General features: G+C 39.6%; 3 protein-coding genes across 3 annotated transcripts in view; 2 read left to right on the top strand and 1 right to left on the bottom strand.

Moving 5' to 3' along the window:
* KNTC1 (kinetochore associated 1) overlaps positions 1 to 863 on the top strand; it is a 36860-nt gene extending 35997 nt beyond the window's left edge. Inside the window, 2 exon segments of the mRNA XM_088525146.1 lie at positions 437 to 527; positions 771 to 863. Coding sequence (XP_088381272.1) covers positions 437 to 527; positions 771 to 863 — 184 coding nt within the window.
* Positions 864 to 1590: 727 nt separating this feature from the next.
* Positions 1591 to 5761, bottom strand: VPS29 (VPS29 retromer complex component). The gene is made up of 4 exons (XM_088525109.1): positions 5753 to 5761; positions 3484 to 3675; positions 2934 to 3169; positions 1591 to 2623 (listed from the first exon to the last, which is right to left on the bottom strand). The coding sequence occupies exons 1-4, from the start codon at positions 5753 to 5755 to the stop codon at positions 2506 to 2508; spliced, it is 549 nt and encodes a 182-aa protein (XP_088381235.1). The 5' UTR covers positions 5756 to 5761; the 3' UTR covers positions 1591 to 2505.
* A 225-nt stretch (positions 5762 to 5986) lies between these two features.
* Positions 5987 to 13901, top strand: RAD9B (RAD9 checkpoint clamp component B). The gene is made up of 11 exons (XM_088525145.1): positions 5987 to 6020; positions 6539 to 6642; positions 7562 to 7711; positions 8253 to 8367; positions 9380 to 9479; positions 10035 to 10141; positions 11108 to 11214; positions 11680 to 11744; positions 12247 to 12369; positions 13046 to 13313; positions 13650 to 13901. The coding sequence occupies exons 1-11, from the start codon at positions 5987 to 5989 to the stop codon at positions 13779 to 13781; spliced, it is 1305 nt and encodes a 434-aa protein (XP_088381271.1). The 3' UTR covers positions 13782 to 13901.
* The last annotated feature ends 1129 nt before the right edge of the window (positions 13902 to 15030 follow it).

The following is a 15030-nucleotide window of genomic DNA, read 5'->3' as shown; positions in this document are numbered from 1 at the left end:
GCAGCAAAAAAACTTCTTAGAAAAAACAACCTGCCTGTAGTCAAGATTGTCGCTGAATCAAAGGCAGGGCGGTGCTAAATCAGCAATCAGTGATGCATGGCACCTGTGCTCATGCACAGCTACTTTGACTTTTACACCCCAAATACTTAGTCTTCAGCACTCCAAGTTACTTTGTTACCACTTATCCTGCAGTCAGAACATGATAGGAATTAACAAATACTTATTGAATATCTAGTATATGGGTTTTACTAACAGTCATGGGTGAAAACACCAGACTTGTTATGACTTGTGTTCCTCTAAGAAAATATAGGACATACCTGGCATCAAAGATGTGGCTTTATACCTTGTTTTATACTTCAGTGCAGATGATAGTCTAAATTCTTGGCTTTTTAAAAAACTTCAGTTGTGAAGTTGAAAAAAAAATTGCCTTCTACAGCATTGATGATGCAACAGCCTTAATAAAAGAGTATCAAGAGAAATGTGGAAACCCCATGCTGGTGGATGCATCAGCTTCTGATATTTTGAAGGTAAGACAAATCACCATCATACCTGCTGAGTGTTTTTTCCCTTTTTCTAAACTACTGTTTAGCCAAAACCTAGGTAGCCAATAATTTAGTAAATATATTCTATAGAGTAAAATACTTATTGATTCAAGTAAATGTATTTTAATCAAATTATGGATTGCTAAGCTTTAAAATCAAGTACTTCGACAGGACTTAAATTATAGCTGATTTTCCTAAACTCTATTATATTGTCCTCTTACCTTCCAGGTGTTTCAAAATGGACCAGTGGAGACCTGTGATTGATCGTCTTTATCCTCTGCCTTTTCTTCCTCCACTGCCTCATTTAGTAACATACATTAAGAATACATGTTCTTGTTGATAACACTGAACTCTTTTACCCAAAAGCTACCATAAACTTTTCAGATTTTTAATTGATCTAGACTGTTTTTTCTCCATATCAGCAGAAATATTCTATCCCAGTTAAAACAGTTTAGACTTACAGCGGGATTTCCTGTTTTTTCAAAAAAAAAAAAAAGATAGAAGTTCTTATTCAGCACTTTGATATTTAAACTTTCTTTACATTAACCTCATATCCTTGTTGTTCCTAAGTCTATTGTCAGAATCTCTAAAGCCTCTCGTTCACATAATCACCTTCTACGATTGTGCTGAACTTTTAAACTGAGCTTTTAAACTCATGTAAATGCATTTTGTACACAAATCCTGATCTTAATTACAGTGAAGAGAAATAAACTGACAAATTTATTTTGGCTTTAAAGCATTATGTAAGCAATAAGTATGTATTTTGTTGCAATATATGCAGGTTAACCAAACATTATTTTTCCCCCCTAAGATGCCAGAATGAAATGCTTGAGCTTTTTCTAAGGTGAAGCAAGTTTATTGTGAATAAAGTACTGAGTCAAAGCTTATGAGACAGAAGGATCACAGCTGCTCCTTTAAGCTTTGTGGATATCCCATTAGTCTTGAACTTTCATGACCATGGTAACACTGTACAGCTTTTCACAAATACTGCACCTATAAGAGTGATCTAAATATGCAAAGGAAACAGGCCACTTCTGAATTCTAAGTATTCTGTAGAAGATAAAAGATAAAACTGTTTTTATTGTAAAACTAGCAGTCATGAAAAGTGGGGGCTGTTAAGTACATTCAGTTCCCTCGAGCCAGCTGAGAGTAGGAGAGCCAAAAGTTCTCATGAACAACCAATCTTTTAGTCCTCAGTAGTAGTACCAGTGCCATACAGAATTACATTATTTAAAACTTTTGTACATGGAGCAAACTGTGTATATATACAGTGTCAGATACATAGATAGATAAGCAAAGTAAAGGAAAAGCCCCTCTACACTGATTACAGAATTAATTAGACCATCATTCAGTAAAGCCTGTTTTAAACCGCTTTGAATATAAAAAGACTAAAGTTAAACTTTCTACAGTGAAGTTACTACAGTTATGAGTGGATTGTATTTTTTTCAGAACCTATCAATCCATTTACTCTTTCAACTTAATTGGGAATGAGAAAGCTTAGTATCAAATGGACTCTGAAAGAAACCTAACATGCCTCCCAGAGCCTCTATCTTTAATGTATTTAAACCTGTTACAAGAGGCTTTTGCTTAATTCGTCCATTAGACATAAATCACTAAGGCTATTTGTTAAGCACTATCAAGAAAAAGTACTGCCAGACACTTTAAAAGCAGGTTATAACTCACATTTTTCAACAATGGTTCATAAAGCTTGGTTTTTCTATGAAGTAAAAAGTTTATTACAACATTAGGGAACAGTACTTAACCCAGTTAATGGAATATTTTTACAAATCAAATCATACAAGAGAAAATAAGCAAACACATCGTTGGTTTGAAGTTGAGACCAATGAGCTACATTGTTAAGCTGTTAGCAAATAAATGTGGTACTGTAAACTAGCAATCAAGTATTTCAGTAACTTGTAGTTCCAGAATAAGATGGTAACAACGGCAGACAAGCAAGCACACTTCAAGATTTCTTGTACTCAATTCTTTCTACTTTCACATCGTCTCCAATTAGCTGATAAACATACGTAACTACAGTAGAAGCTTGGATATCCATCAGCACAAATGAAGGAATGATGTTGCTAGAAAAAAAGGAGGAAAATAGTGATAATATTAAATACAATTAATAGCTTTAGTTTTTGAATACTAGACTTCTTAACAGAAGTCACTCTTAAGAAACAGGGATTTGAGCGCAATATACCAAATCTCAGCTTTAAGTATTTCACTACTCTTTGTTTCAAGCAGGGAGATTCAACAAGTGCTGTCAAACCCCATCCCTGGCATTTAAAACTACATCCACTAGTCTTCATAATTATTTACTGATGTTCAATTTTGTTATCAAGGAGAAGCATAATAGAAAATCTCCACAGATACTTCCCATAATTCACTTACTTCTCTAAGGCATGATAAGCTCCTGTAGCTGATCCTGGATTGATATAGAATTTGTTTTCATGTTCAAATGCCTCAAATTTGTGTGTATGTCCTGAAATCAAGATGTCCACATCAAACTGCCTTTGTAGCAACGCCAGGCTGGCCATATCACCCCAAGGAATAACCTGATGGCCATGAATCAGCCCGATTTTGAATTGTCCAACAGTTACAACTTTCTGTTCAGGGTAATTCAGGTTCTAAAGGAAAAAAAAAAGTTGGATTACGTATAAATTTATAACAAAAAATAATTACATAGCACCTAAGAAAGTGGGAGCTTATGGAAACACTGTGGAATTAGTCCTCCTGTAGGACAAGCTATAAAGCTTCCTTCTTCAAAACTGCTGAGAACTTAAACACATACACGTTACTTCTTGGGCCAGTCTGTTACTGATCATAACTCCACCTCTTTTACTCAATTTGAATTTCATTAATTAATACTATGCTCTATTTGCCCACTTTTACTTAAATTGCAAATAACCTCATACTGCCTTTAACTCATAGAGGCACATACCTCATCAAAGTCCCCTCGCACAACATGAACATCCCCAGCCAGAGTCTTGAGGTAGTCATAAGTGTCCTTGGTGCAGAGGTTTCCTGTGCAGAGGATGTGTTGGATCTTTCCTGGAACCAGCAGTTTTTTGAATTTAGCTGGAAGGCTGTTGCATCGGTGCGGAATGTGAAGATCTCCTAATACTAACACCAACTTATCAGGTGTTACAGAGGGAAAGAAAAGTCATTACGGATATTTGCCAAGACCAGCAAGAAATGTGAGAAAGCAAAAACATGACAATATTTTCCTTAGTCTCATAATTTTGCTTTTGATATAAAGGCTATTGACATAAAAAATGGAACGCTGATGGAACTTCTGTATATTTGAGGCAAAACAATGGCCCTTATTAATACAGAATGGTGCTAGACAGGGGCCTTACAAAGGGGTCAAGTCTCTACAGACTGTTTTTTCATAGGGGGATAACAAAAGAAATGCACTACTACCTGTTTCCAAATTTGTGTTAAATGCACCTACAATAAGCCAATTACTTTTTACTTTATTTATTCTTCCCATTTAAAAAAAAAAAAAAGCAATTTTGCAATATGGATTAAGAGTTAACCAGAACAGGAAGCTTAATCAGAGCCATTATTGTAGGAACCACTGAATTACAGCAGAGTGAGGCAATTTTTTTGTTAAAGGGACACTGCAGAGAAGCTAAACCAGACTCTCGCACACAGTGTTCCCATTACCAGATTATTCAGAAATTCAGTGAATAGATGTTAGAAGGATGCAACTTCAATGCCTGAAGATTCTCTCACATCATAGTAATGGGGGCTTCCAAGTTAGGGATTAATATGCAGTAAGATAACAGTTTAACATCACAGGCTTTAAATGTGATGATAAAGAAATAATGCAAGCACAGTAGCAATAAATTAATTATGCAAAAAGGGCATGGAAAGCTCTGCAAAGCGTGGGTCCTATCCTACTGTACAAGCACTGACCTAGACAGTCATCCCTGTTACCCTGAAAAACTGTTGCTGACACTATGGAGCTATTTATCTCCCATCAGAATCCTGTTAGGAAGATGGTTTCTAAAGGGAGAGCCATCAAATGTGTCTCTACAGGATTTAATCCGTATATATAAACATGACTACACCATGAAGTTACCTTTTTTTATTATCTGTTTTATTATTATTATTAGGCTATGCAAATAGATTCATACTGCCAATTGTAAAAAAAAGGCAGGGAGGCCTCAAGATTTTTCCCCCTTTTTTAGCCAAGAAAATCTCTGTGCTAGCATCAAAGCCATGCACCTTTTTGGTAGCTTTCAAATTAAAGAACTTCTATGTTCTTTTTACTAATACTCTCAATTTAAAACAAGAGAAAAAAAATAAACATTTTGATGGCCTTGTAAGAATTTCAAGTGAAAAACAATCTTAGCAGTATCAGTCTAAGGACTCCACTTGAAATGTAACGAACATATCCATGACAAGCATTTGTTGATTATAAAGTGGTAATACATGAATTCTGGATTTGTTTTTCGAGGCATGGATGCATACAATAATAGGTTTGTATTTAAGAGCCAGGTTATGCTGCCACTTAGATGACCCCACTGAGCTGAGGAGAGCCTGAACGCTCCAGAGGCACTTCCCTTGCTGACGAGCTCCCCACACCGTGTTTCAGCTCCCTCGGTGCGGGGAGAGTCTCGGATAACTGGAGCGGCCCAAGGGGAGCGAAGCAACGCGCGGCGCCGGCCAGGAGCCGCGGTGCAGCGCGGAGGGGAGCAGCGGCCCCAACGCGCAGGCTGCGCTCGCGCCCGCGCCCCGGCCCCCCGGTGACTTACTCTGTGCCCAGCCTTAGCGGGGTGCAGGAGTTGATTGCAGACAGGGGGGAGGGATGGAAAAAAAAAAAAAACAGGGCGAAACGTGATCAATGTTAAACCAAGGAAAAGAAAAGGAAAAGAAAATACACAGCCAAACGAACAGGCGAATAATAACGAATGATTTTGTTTTGGTTTTAATGTTATGAAGAGAGCGTTAAAATAAATAAATAAATGGCAGTTACGGTGCCATCACCCGCCCCCCGGGCCGCGGTCCCCTGACACCCGCCCCGCTGCGGTTCCCCCACCGCTGTGGGAAGAGGCGGCCGCTCGCGGGCCCGGGCCGCCGCAGGCCGCGTTGTGGCAGGGCCGCGGCGCGGGGGCGGCGCGGGAGGTGGCGGCGGCGGCTCCCCCCGCCGCGGGGACGGCCCCGCTCCCGGCCCCGGTCCCGCCGCCCCCCTCCCCGCTCACCATGGTGCTGCGCGGCCCCGGTCCCTCACACAGCCCGGGCGGCTCCCGGAAGCGAGCGGCGCCGCCAACCGCCTGCTACGGCACCCGCGAGGGGACAAGACAGGCACAAACGCGCCCCGCCGCCCACATCCGGGTCTCTTCCCTTCCCCTCCCCGCCATTTCCCGCCCTTTCGGGAGTGTCGCGTGAGGGGAAGGGCGGGAGGGCGGCGGCGGCCGCTGGGTGTCAGCCCGGCCATGAAGTGCGTGATCGGGGGCGGGCACCTCCGAGGTACCGGTGCCCCCGGGAGAGGCGGCACGGCCAGGACAGGGCGGTCTGCGCGGGGGGGAGCAGCGCCACAGAGCTGGGACGAAGCCGCTTCAGGGCAGGGTGGCTGTGGCCATGCTGCGCGCGCGGCCCACAGTGAGGTTCACGCACTGCCGCCCTCTGAAAGTTGGTCAGATTTGAGTGCAAAGACTCGAGTTTTGGGTACTTTGTGGCAGGCAAGCTGTTGCTTGAGTTCGCAGCTCCTTGTGCACCGCATTTTCCTGCCTAAAGCCCAACTCGGACCCATTACTTTCCATGCCTGGTGCTTGCCAGGGTGAGCACAGGGAAATGTCGAACCCTCCCCTGGTCCCTGGGGTCTTCCTGGGGCTTGCTGCCCTGCTGCTCTCCCCTGGGAGATACCTGTTCCTGCAAAGAGACATCCAACATTTGAGGCAGCTTTTGAAAACAGCGACATCAATATAGATCTCCATTTAAGTTATTACAGAGAAAATGCAGTCTAGCTTGTTTTTCATTTAACTGAGAATGCAAATTGCACCTTTCTTTTTTTCTGCTAGTGTTTGGAAGAGCAATACATGCCATAGCACGCATTAGTGATGAATTTTGTTTTGATCCAGTAGAAAAAGGTGTAAGTGAATTTGTTGTTTAAAATTTTCTGTTCTGGAAACAAACATCATTGGATTTTGTATTGAATTGCTTCCCTCCAAATGCCCTTCAGGCTCAGTTACACACTCTCAGCTTCCTCCACTTTAAACATGGACAAATGCCATGTTTTCTGTTATTGTAATCATGCAGACTGTATCATGGAAAATCCATCTCCACTCTACCCCTAATATTCATGGATTTTTTTTTTTTTTTTATTACCGTAGTTAAAGCTTGTGCAGGAATCCAGGTTACTACTGTGGGGTTCATTTTTATTGTCATAACTGAAAAACTTATGTTTTGTACTACCTCAGAAACTGCCTCTGAACATGTTTGTGTCCCGCTTTGCTGTGACTCAACAGGAACAGCGTCCCCGTTAATCAGCCACCACTTCCCTCTAAATCTGTGTTTTCTCTGGAGGCTTCTTAGTCAAGGCAGATTAAGCTCAGCTCTTCTTACCTTGCAGGGAAGCTTTCAAATCAGAAGCAGAGCCACTTTCTTTTTATATCTAAAGTGCTTTTGCAGTGCTGGTGCTGTGATACACAATGTCATTGCTCATTTGCTTGATGTGGATGGGCAAGAATTAAAATTGTATTAAAACAAGCTCCAGTCCTTCAGAAGCCTCAAACTCAAGCTCAGTTTTAAATGTTTAGGTAATTCACACTTGAATATTAGCTCACTTAAGCACCCCTAGATCAGATTCCTGTGCCTCTCTTATACCAGTTACCTCTGATTTGCAGTAAGGAAGGATTAGTTTGAATGTGATTATATGCATCTCTATATATTTTGAGACATACCTGCTTAAGGTTTTGTGCTTAGTTATGGTGCTAAAGCATAGAGGCAGCCTTTTTGTTGAAGGTTCCATATGAAGCAGTTTTGAGTTAATGAAGTATCTTGATTTTCAGCTTGCCTTAAGATCAGTGAATTCTTCTAGGTCAGCCTGTGCATACATCTTCTTTTCATCTGTTTTTTTCCAACATTACTGCTGGGCAGCTGTGTCTGAATCGTGTCAGAAGGAGAAACAGTTGCCGCTTCCCTGTAAATTGATAATTAAGGTACGTTTTAATGGATTGGCATGTATAGCTTTGCAAGCAGCAAAGCAACCCAGTTTTCAAGTGAGATTGCAGGGGGAGGATTGTTTAGACAAATAGAGGACATTGTTAGCAACTAAAACCTGGCCACTGCGGTGGCTTTTGGAGCTCAAAGCTCTGGTGCTTCTGAGCAATTCTGCAAATGAGAACATTTGTGTTTAATGATCTTCAGAAAGTGGTGCCCCCACAAATTGTACCCCGCAGTTCCCAAACATGGAACCAGTTTCATCTTGGGATGAAGAAATGCCATGTTTGTGTCTCTGGAGTATTTCTCTTGTAACCTTCAAAACAGTATGAGCCAGAGAGCTTTTCCGAGTTGTTTAGCAAACACCTTGCACAGTGGGTGAGGATGGCAAAGATCATTATCACTACCTTGGTGTCTGCTTATAAAGCAGCTTTGGGAGGCCATAGAAACAGGAGCTTGACATAAACTGCATTAAATGAGGAAAATAATACTGCAAAATTGCTTGGTAACCTTTACACTTTTCTGTTTTTGTTTTTACAGTCAGTTCTTCCTGTATTTAGATGTGTCAATATGCTGGAAAGGAATGTAGAGAAATGCAACATTTATACAAATATTCATGATCATCACATAACTTTTCAGCTCATCTGTAAACACGGTAGGTTACATTAAGTGACTTTCCAGAAGGATTTTAAAACAGGAAGACGATATTTAGTGTAATTATTAATTGTTTGCTACTGATGGAACATCATGCCAAACATGTTCAGCCTCTCCACATCATGAGTATTTTTAATGTACTTTTTCGTGTTAAAAATAAGTTATAACAGGATTTATCAGTCAACTTTCTTTTATCAGCAACTGCTGAACTCTGCGCTTCAGTTCAGTAGTTGAGTGTGTGTTATACACAATTGTTAGCCCACTGCTTGCAACATTTAAAATTAGGCTACATTAAATTCTGAAAAACAAAACAAGCCACCACATTATTTAAAAGGGCAAGGAGGGAAATCCTGTTGGCAGCTACCTGAGAACTTACAGGGTTTTTTTGCACTTCGCAAGTGCAAAAAGGGTCTCTTGCACTTACAAAGTTCTTTGGCTTTACAGGTCTGACATCCTCAGTCCTACAGAAGACAGTGTGTTCGTAGCCACTAGTCCCTGCAGAGCTCGTAAATAACTTATCTATCAACACAGCCTACAGAGCTGTGCTATCTAATGGGCAACTTTATAGTATTATAAATGTAGCTTGCATTAATAGCAATGAGAAATTATATTGCTTAGGTCAAGTAAGCCAGCTTTGCTCATTCATCAGCTCATGCTTATCTAGAAACATAGACCTGTAGGGATTTAGTTTTGCTCTCTCCCACTGTTTATAGTATTTAGCAGTTAAATATTGAAGGCTTCTTTTTCTTTCACTTGTTGCACTCATTGCTGTTTGCTTGTTCATTGTAAATTCTTAAGAATCACAGATTTTAGAGGGCAATGACTAATAGCATGAAAGAAATCTTAGACTTAGTTTTAATTCCATTTTCTATTTGTGGGCGACATTTCCAGGTAGGTAGACTGAATTCCTTGGCTCCTTTTTTATTGAGATTTGTGGAAAAGACCAATTAATACTAATCAGCATTACAAATTACAGTCCAACATTAATTTTTGTTCATTTGCTTTTTACTTAGGTGTTGTAAAAACACATAATCTGACTTTTCAAGAATGTGATCCGCTACAGGCTGTTTTTGCAAAGCACATGTGTCCAAATGTGCTTAAACTCCAATCCAGGTAATGCATAAATGTTCTTTAAAAATCATACATGTTGCAATCCTGCTCTCATACCAGTTAACATAATCAAAGCCTGATTATTATGGACCCCATAGCCAAAAATGGTGAAGTTCCAAATCCCATCTACGAGTACTTGATGTTTCACATTCCAGCTTCCGACACTTGGATTATTCTGCCATCAGTCCTACTCAGTATAACCTTGAGAACTGTATAATATGTAATTTGAATTAACATATTTGAGCAACTTCCACCTATCAGAAATAATCATGCTTAAATTGTATAGGCAAAGAATCAAGGAGTAAAAGTGCAAGTTATTTGAAAAAAAAGTGAAACAAAATTTTGCTTTCAAAAGTAACCATCTTTCCCCCGCCACCAAAAAAAAAAAAAAAGCAATGAGGAATCCAAGATTCGACATGCTGTTAAAAAGAAAAGCAATTCTATTAAAGTGCACCTTGTACAGAGACGTTTTTATCACAGTAATCAGTGTGAATAACAAATGCTAGCTAATAATTTGTAACATATAGAGCTATTTTAATGCTAAGTTAAATGTTACAGGTTGCTGGCTGATATAATGATTCACTTTCCGATGAGTCAAGAAGAAGTAACTCTGGCAGTTACTCCAATGAAAGTTTGTTTCAAGAGTTACAGTGAGGAAGACACTGGTAAGGAAATTCAAAATATGAAAGAATACTGGGCCTTTAAAGCAGGCAAACTAAAGAAATAATAAGCAGCATTGCAGCGTAAATGGAAAATACATTTTATGGCTGAATGAAATCTTTTAGGAAAGGAATATACAGAGACAGATTTTTAAGCCATATTGTCACCCACTGGATTTAATATATTTATGTTAAGGAAATATGTTCTTAATAATACTTCTTTTCAGGTATCACCAGCAGATACCAGAATGATCAACCAGTTAAATAAGTTACACCATTTTCGACAGGATGGAAGAAAGATAATTAGTGTGTTGTAAGAGCAAACATATGATAACAGGCATACAAAAGGAGATCATTTTATGCTTTTAAAAAGAACTATTTAAATGTGAATACCATATTATAGAACAGATATCAATACTGAGTCTATCTTAATGTAAGGGTACTATATTGTGTTAACTGGCCTAGAACTTTTATGTTGTGCTCTGCCATTTGCAGATCTTGGTGTTGCAGATTGCAGATTCTTGGTGTGTGACTCAAACTAATTTTAAATACATAATTGTTTCTGAAGTATAGGTTCTTGTATATCATATAATAAAGGGATGCTTTTCATACTTGCTTATGAGCAAAGCTGAGCATAATGACCTAGAAAAGATGTCTGGTGTCAGGGTGGGAACTGGGCTGAGAACAAGCTAGAGCAGGGGAGAGGGAAAAGGGGGAGGTGGTGAAAACTGGCTGGAGTGAAACGGGAAAGAAATTACTGGAGAGAGACACACACACACACACAAAATCTGTTTGAGTATGATTTTTTTTTTTTTTTTTAGCCAAAGCCAGCTACACATTTATTACTACTGGTCACTATAAAAATACAGTTCTTTTTTCAAACAATGCTGTTGTAAAAAATTGTTATAATCAAAGTGTTGTTGAGCTTAAATTTCAGTTCTGAGTCCTTTTGTTTCTTATTATTTTGAGCAGACTTTTCAAAGGCAATGCATACTGAAATACAGCTAAATCCAGATGAATTTGACTACTTTCAAGTTGGAGTGGATTCTGAAGTAACATTTTGCCTTAAGGAACTGAGGGTAAAATAAGACTTTGCTTTGAAAATAGATCATTTTCCATGAATTTGCATAATTTAACCTGGAAAGTACAGAATGATGTGTTCTACCTGATGAATGTGTTCTACACGGCCTCCAGATCATTGGTGTTTATCAGCCACTTAAGGAATAGCTTTAAAAACAAGGATTTTAAGGGCCCTGCAGAGACCCTTGCTATAGCCTTTCAAGGTCAAGGGAAATGTTTTTAGAGCAACAACAATACAGTTTCAGTGCTGGGCAAGCACCTTATAACTGTCCTGGAGAAAGTACAGCGGCCACAGTCTATGTGCAGGCAGGAAATACAGCCAGAGAAGGCAAGGAGAGTGTTCCAGATACAGTAGACTTACACCTCCTCCTCTCTTCAGGAGTAAACAATTGGGCAAAAACTATATTCTAACATTACACTTCTTTTATTAAAATAGCACCTAACCTCCCACCCCTTCTTTTCAGGGACTCCTAGCATTTTCAGAAGCTACCAGTACTCCTGTCTCCATCCATTTCGACATATCTGGAAAGTACGTTTTGAAACTAAACGAAATTGATTTCTACTTCTTACCCAAAGCTGTATTTCTAATTAACCTGCAATACCGAGTTAAGCAGTTTGTTGTTACACATAAGACATTTAATACAGGCATGGATAGAACCAGGCTAGCCATGCTGACTATCCACAAGCTACATGGACATTTCAGGTTTGCAGTCTAATGCATGTAATTATTTTATTTCGTAGTCTAAAGAAACAGTATATTTTCTGCTTGAAGTGCCATTTTAATAGTTACAATTAAAAGCACAACTAAGTATAATACTGTGTAGCATTGCTGATCAATGCATATTTACCTGCAGTAGGAAGACATCCTGTATTCCTCAGCAGCAAACACTCACATCAGATTTTCATCTTTTTAGGTTATTTTTTAATCCATGTGTATGTAATTGCATGAGCAATGCAATTCTCCCCAGATGCTTTCTCCCCAAATCCGTGTAATTGTAGATGCTATTTAGTCTCTGACTGTTTGTGCTTAGGCCAATTGCTTTCAGCATTGAAGATATGGTTCTGGAAGCCAGCTTTATTTTGGCTACGTTATCTGTCGTTGGCGACGAGGCAGCCCCTGAGCAGCCACCACGCTTTTCACAGCGCCAGGAAAGGTAACGGGGGCTTTGGGGTGGCTGATGGAGCTGGACTCCTTGGACTGAAAACCAAAGTTTAAGGTTTCCAGCAAAGTCAGAGGTAAAGAAAATGACCTCCTAATTCTTACTGGACATTCTTAACATTGTACCCAAGACTGGGGTCTTTGTTCACAGGAAAACTGTGAACTACAGAGGTTTGGGAATAAGCTCATAGTTTGGGACCACACGCAGACAGTCTCTCTCCACTGGTGGATCCTTTTCATCAAAGCAAACAGCTAAATACCTGCTCTCTGTCCAGGCACTGACATAGAAGCAGGCAGCCAGCATTTGTCTGAGTGGCCCAAGTCACTCCCGTAGGATTCGCACATCTTTACCCATCCCTGATGTGCTCCTCCTGAACTCAGCCTAAAACCTTAGTAACGCTAAGGGGGCATTTTTGCAGCAAAAGGAGACAGCACAAAAGTTATGGGGGCCTTACTTAATATGCAGTAAAATCGCAGGAGCAAACTCCACACTCACCTCTGCTTTGCTGAGTCTCCACCAAGTTCTGTTCTTGTAAGAGAGGAAGGGCAGACACAAGCAGAGAATCTGCTTTAAAACCATGAAGTTTTTCATTAGCAGAAAGTACTGACCAGCCACTAGAAACACATAAAGGCTCATTACTAACCTGACCTCTCCCTTCTCTCCCTTCCAGCTTGAAGACGTGTATGAGTAAATCTGAAAAAAACTCCACGGACAGAGATAGTAACTCAGGAGCAATAGCTTCCAGCAAGCCACGCTGGAATGGGAATTCACAAAATATGGAGCTGGCAGCACCTAGAAGTCCTTTAGCAAAACAAGAAAAAACAACTATTCCCAAAATGTCAAATGGAGACACTACAGGCATAGAAGGAGCTACCATAATTGAGACAGATGACCATACAATGCAAGAAATGAAGTCAACACATTCTGATTATCACAAGGTAAGGAAGCTGCAGTCACACCTGCCTTATTTAAGCAAACGGGGGAGTAAGGCTCTGCAGCTGCTATTTAGCTGTATACTCCACTGTGCTCCTTGGCTCTCCACAAGGTGTTCCAGTGAAAATGAATCAGCTTTCACAGCTGTGTAAAAGTGACAAAAATTCACCGTGTTCTACTAGAATGCACTAAATACTTGCAGGTATATTTTACTTAGAAACACCACAGATTAAAAAATGCATTTTAAAATCTTGTCAAAGTGGCCAAGGCTTGAGAAATAATTAACCCCAATGGGTATCACGTGCATAGTATCTTATTGTTATAAATATTGCATTTTCCAGTTTCACTCCCTGTTTTTTGGAGCAGTCTCTTTTAAGGAGAAAGATGCCATCAACGACACCTTCCATAGTTTAGCAACAGCCAGTGACACCGAAGAGGATTCTGTCCCTACGCAGAGATCTCAAGTTCTCTAATAATACCAAGCGCTGGCACTAGTCTGTACCTAGGGACTACAACTGCCTTCCAAGATGGGAGAATATTTGACACGGTAATTGTAGAGCTGCTTCTAGTTTTAGAAAGAAGTTTAATGCTATTATGAAACTGTCCTACTGTTCTTAGACAAGTTAGAACTTCTCAAACATTACTTTTATCTATATTTTGAGGTTGATGGTAAACTGAATTCACTTGCATCTATTGAGAAAGTCTGAAAAGTGGAAGTGCTATCTAATTTCTATCTTTTTTTTGGCAAGGCAAGCATAAAAAAAAAAAAGTTAGAACTCTCCTCTATACATGCTATAGTTTCCTGCTATGTCAGCACGAGTCAAATATTTATTCGTTACTTACATTTCACAACCTGATTTTTGAGACCAGCATTAAGAATTAAACCCAAAAGAGGTTTTATTTTTTTGTTAGCTTTGGTTGAGTTTTCTACTATTTGTAATACTACATGTTAGCCACCAGTACAGGTCACTGTCGAACTGCAGATATATTCCTAGTATAATCTAAATTTAAGCCATGGTTGCCTAGATTGAGATTTGTAAACCAGGTGCTCTCTAGATGCGCTGCATGAGTTCTGCCCTCCAGGAGGACCTAGGGAATTCACCCTGTGTTACCACTTGAAGCAAATTCACCTGCTATGGTGACGTTACAAGCAATGGAGTAACACAGCTGTCCATGGGACATTATTGCTGTATAGTAACTGTTTTTTTTACAGTTACTTAGTATGATTAACATTGAGCTGAGTAGATAATACTACTATACACTGATGGAAATGCAATAAAAAAGTTATTAGTGTTTGAAAGCATGAGTTTAAGACATTCTTGTGTTCTAGGCTTGCAATGTTTGCCTAATGGTTAGGGAAGGTGTTAGATAGTAGGACATGGTGCCACTGACACCTGCGTGAGGGCTCTGTACAACAGCCTAAATGAAGCCAAACACCCCCAAGAGCTATGCCTGGGTCACCGTATAGTTGCATTAATGAACAGAATTTTTGCAGGCAATTAAAAAACCACCACATTTTAGTATAAATACTATATTTATTAAATATCTTTACAATTCATTTAAATGTATTTACAGAACTATTCCTGCATAAGTTATACCTCAGACATGAATTCACATAATCGCCTCTTAGGTAAGCATAGATGATAGTCTCATTTTAACAAACAAAACAAAGAAAGCATCCTCATTAGATACAGACTCAGATTTGCTTTATTTGAGCTATCT

This window comes from Tinamus guttatus, unplaced genomic scaffold, assembly GCF_059628265.1.
Source record: "Tinamus guttatus ecotype Peru unplaced genomic scaffold, ASM5962826v1 Tinamus_guttatus_pri_ptg000223l, whole genome shotgun sequence".
Lineage (NCBI taxonomy): Eukaryota > Metazoa > Chordata > Aves > Tinamiformes > Tinamidae > Tinamus > Tinamus guttatus.
This window is presented reverse-complemented; position numbering and strand designations above follow the sequence as displayed.

Coding starts and splice junctions, on each gene's coding strand:
- RAD9B (XM_088525145.1), top strand. CDS start 5,987: ATGAAGTGCGTGATCGGGGGCGGGCACCTCCGAG. Junction 6,643..7,561: donor TTGATCCAGTAGAAAAAGGT/GTAAGTGAATTT, acceptor CTTGATTTTCAG/CTTGCCTTAAGATCAGTGAA. Junction 11,215..11,679: donor TTTGCCTTAAGGAACTGAGG/GTAAAATAAGAC, acceptor CCTTCTTTTCAG/GGACTCCTAGCATTTTCAGA.
- VPS29 (XM_088525109.1), bottom strand. Junction 3,170..3,483: donor TGCGAGGGGACTTTGATGAG/GTATGTGCCTCT, acceptor TTTTTCCTTTAG/AACCTGAATTACCCTGAACA. Junction 2,624..2,933: donor GCTTATCATGCCTTAGAGAA/GTAAGTGAATTA, acceptor CTTTTTTTCTAG/CAACATCATTCCTTCATTTG.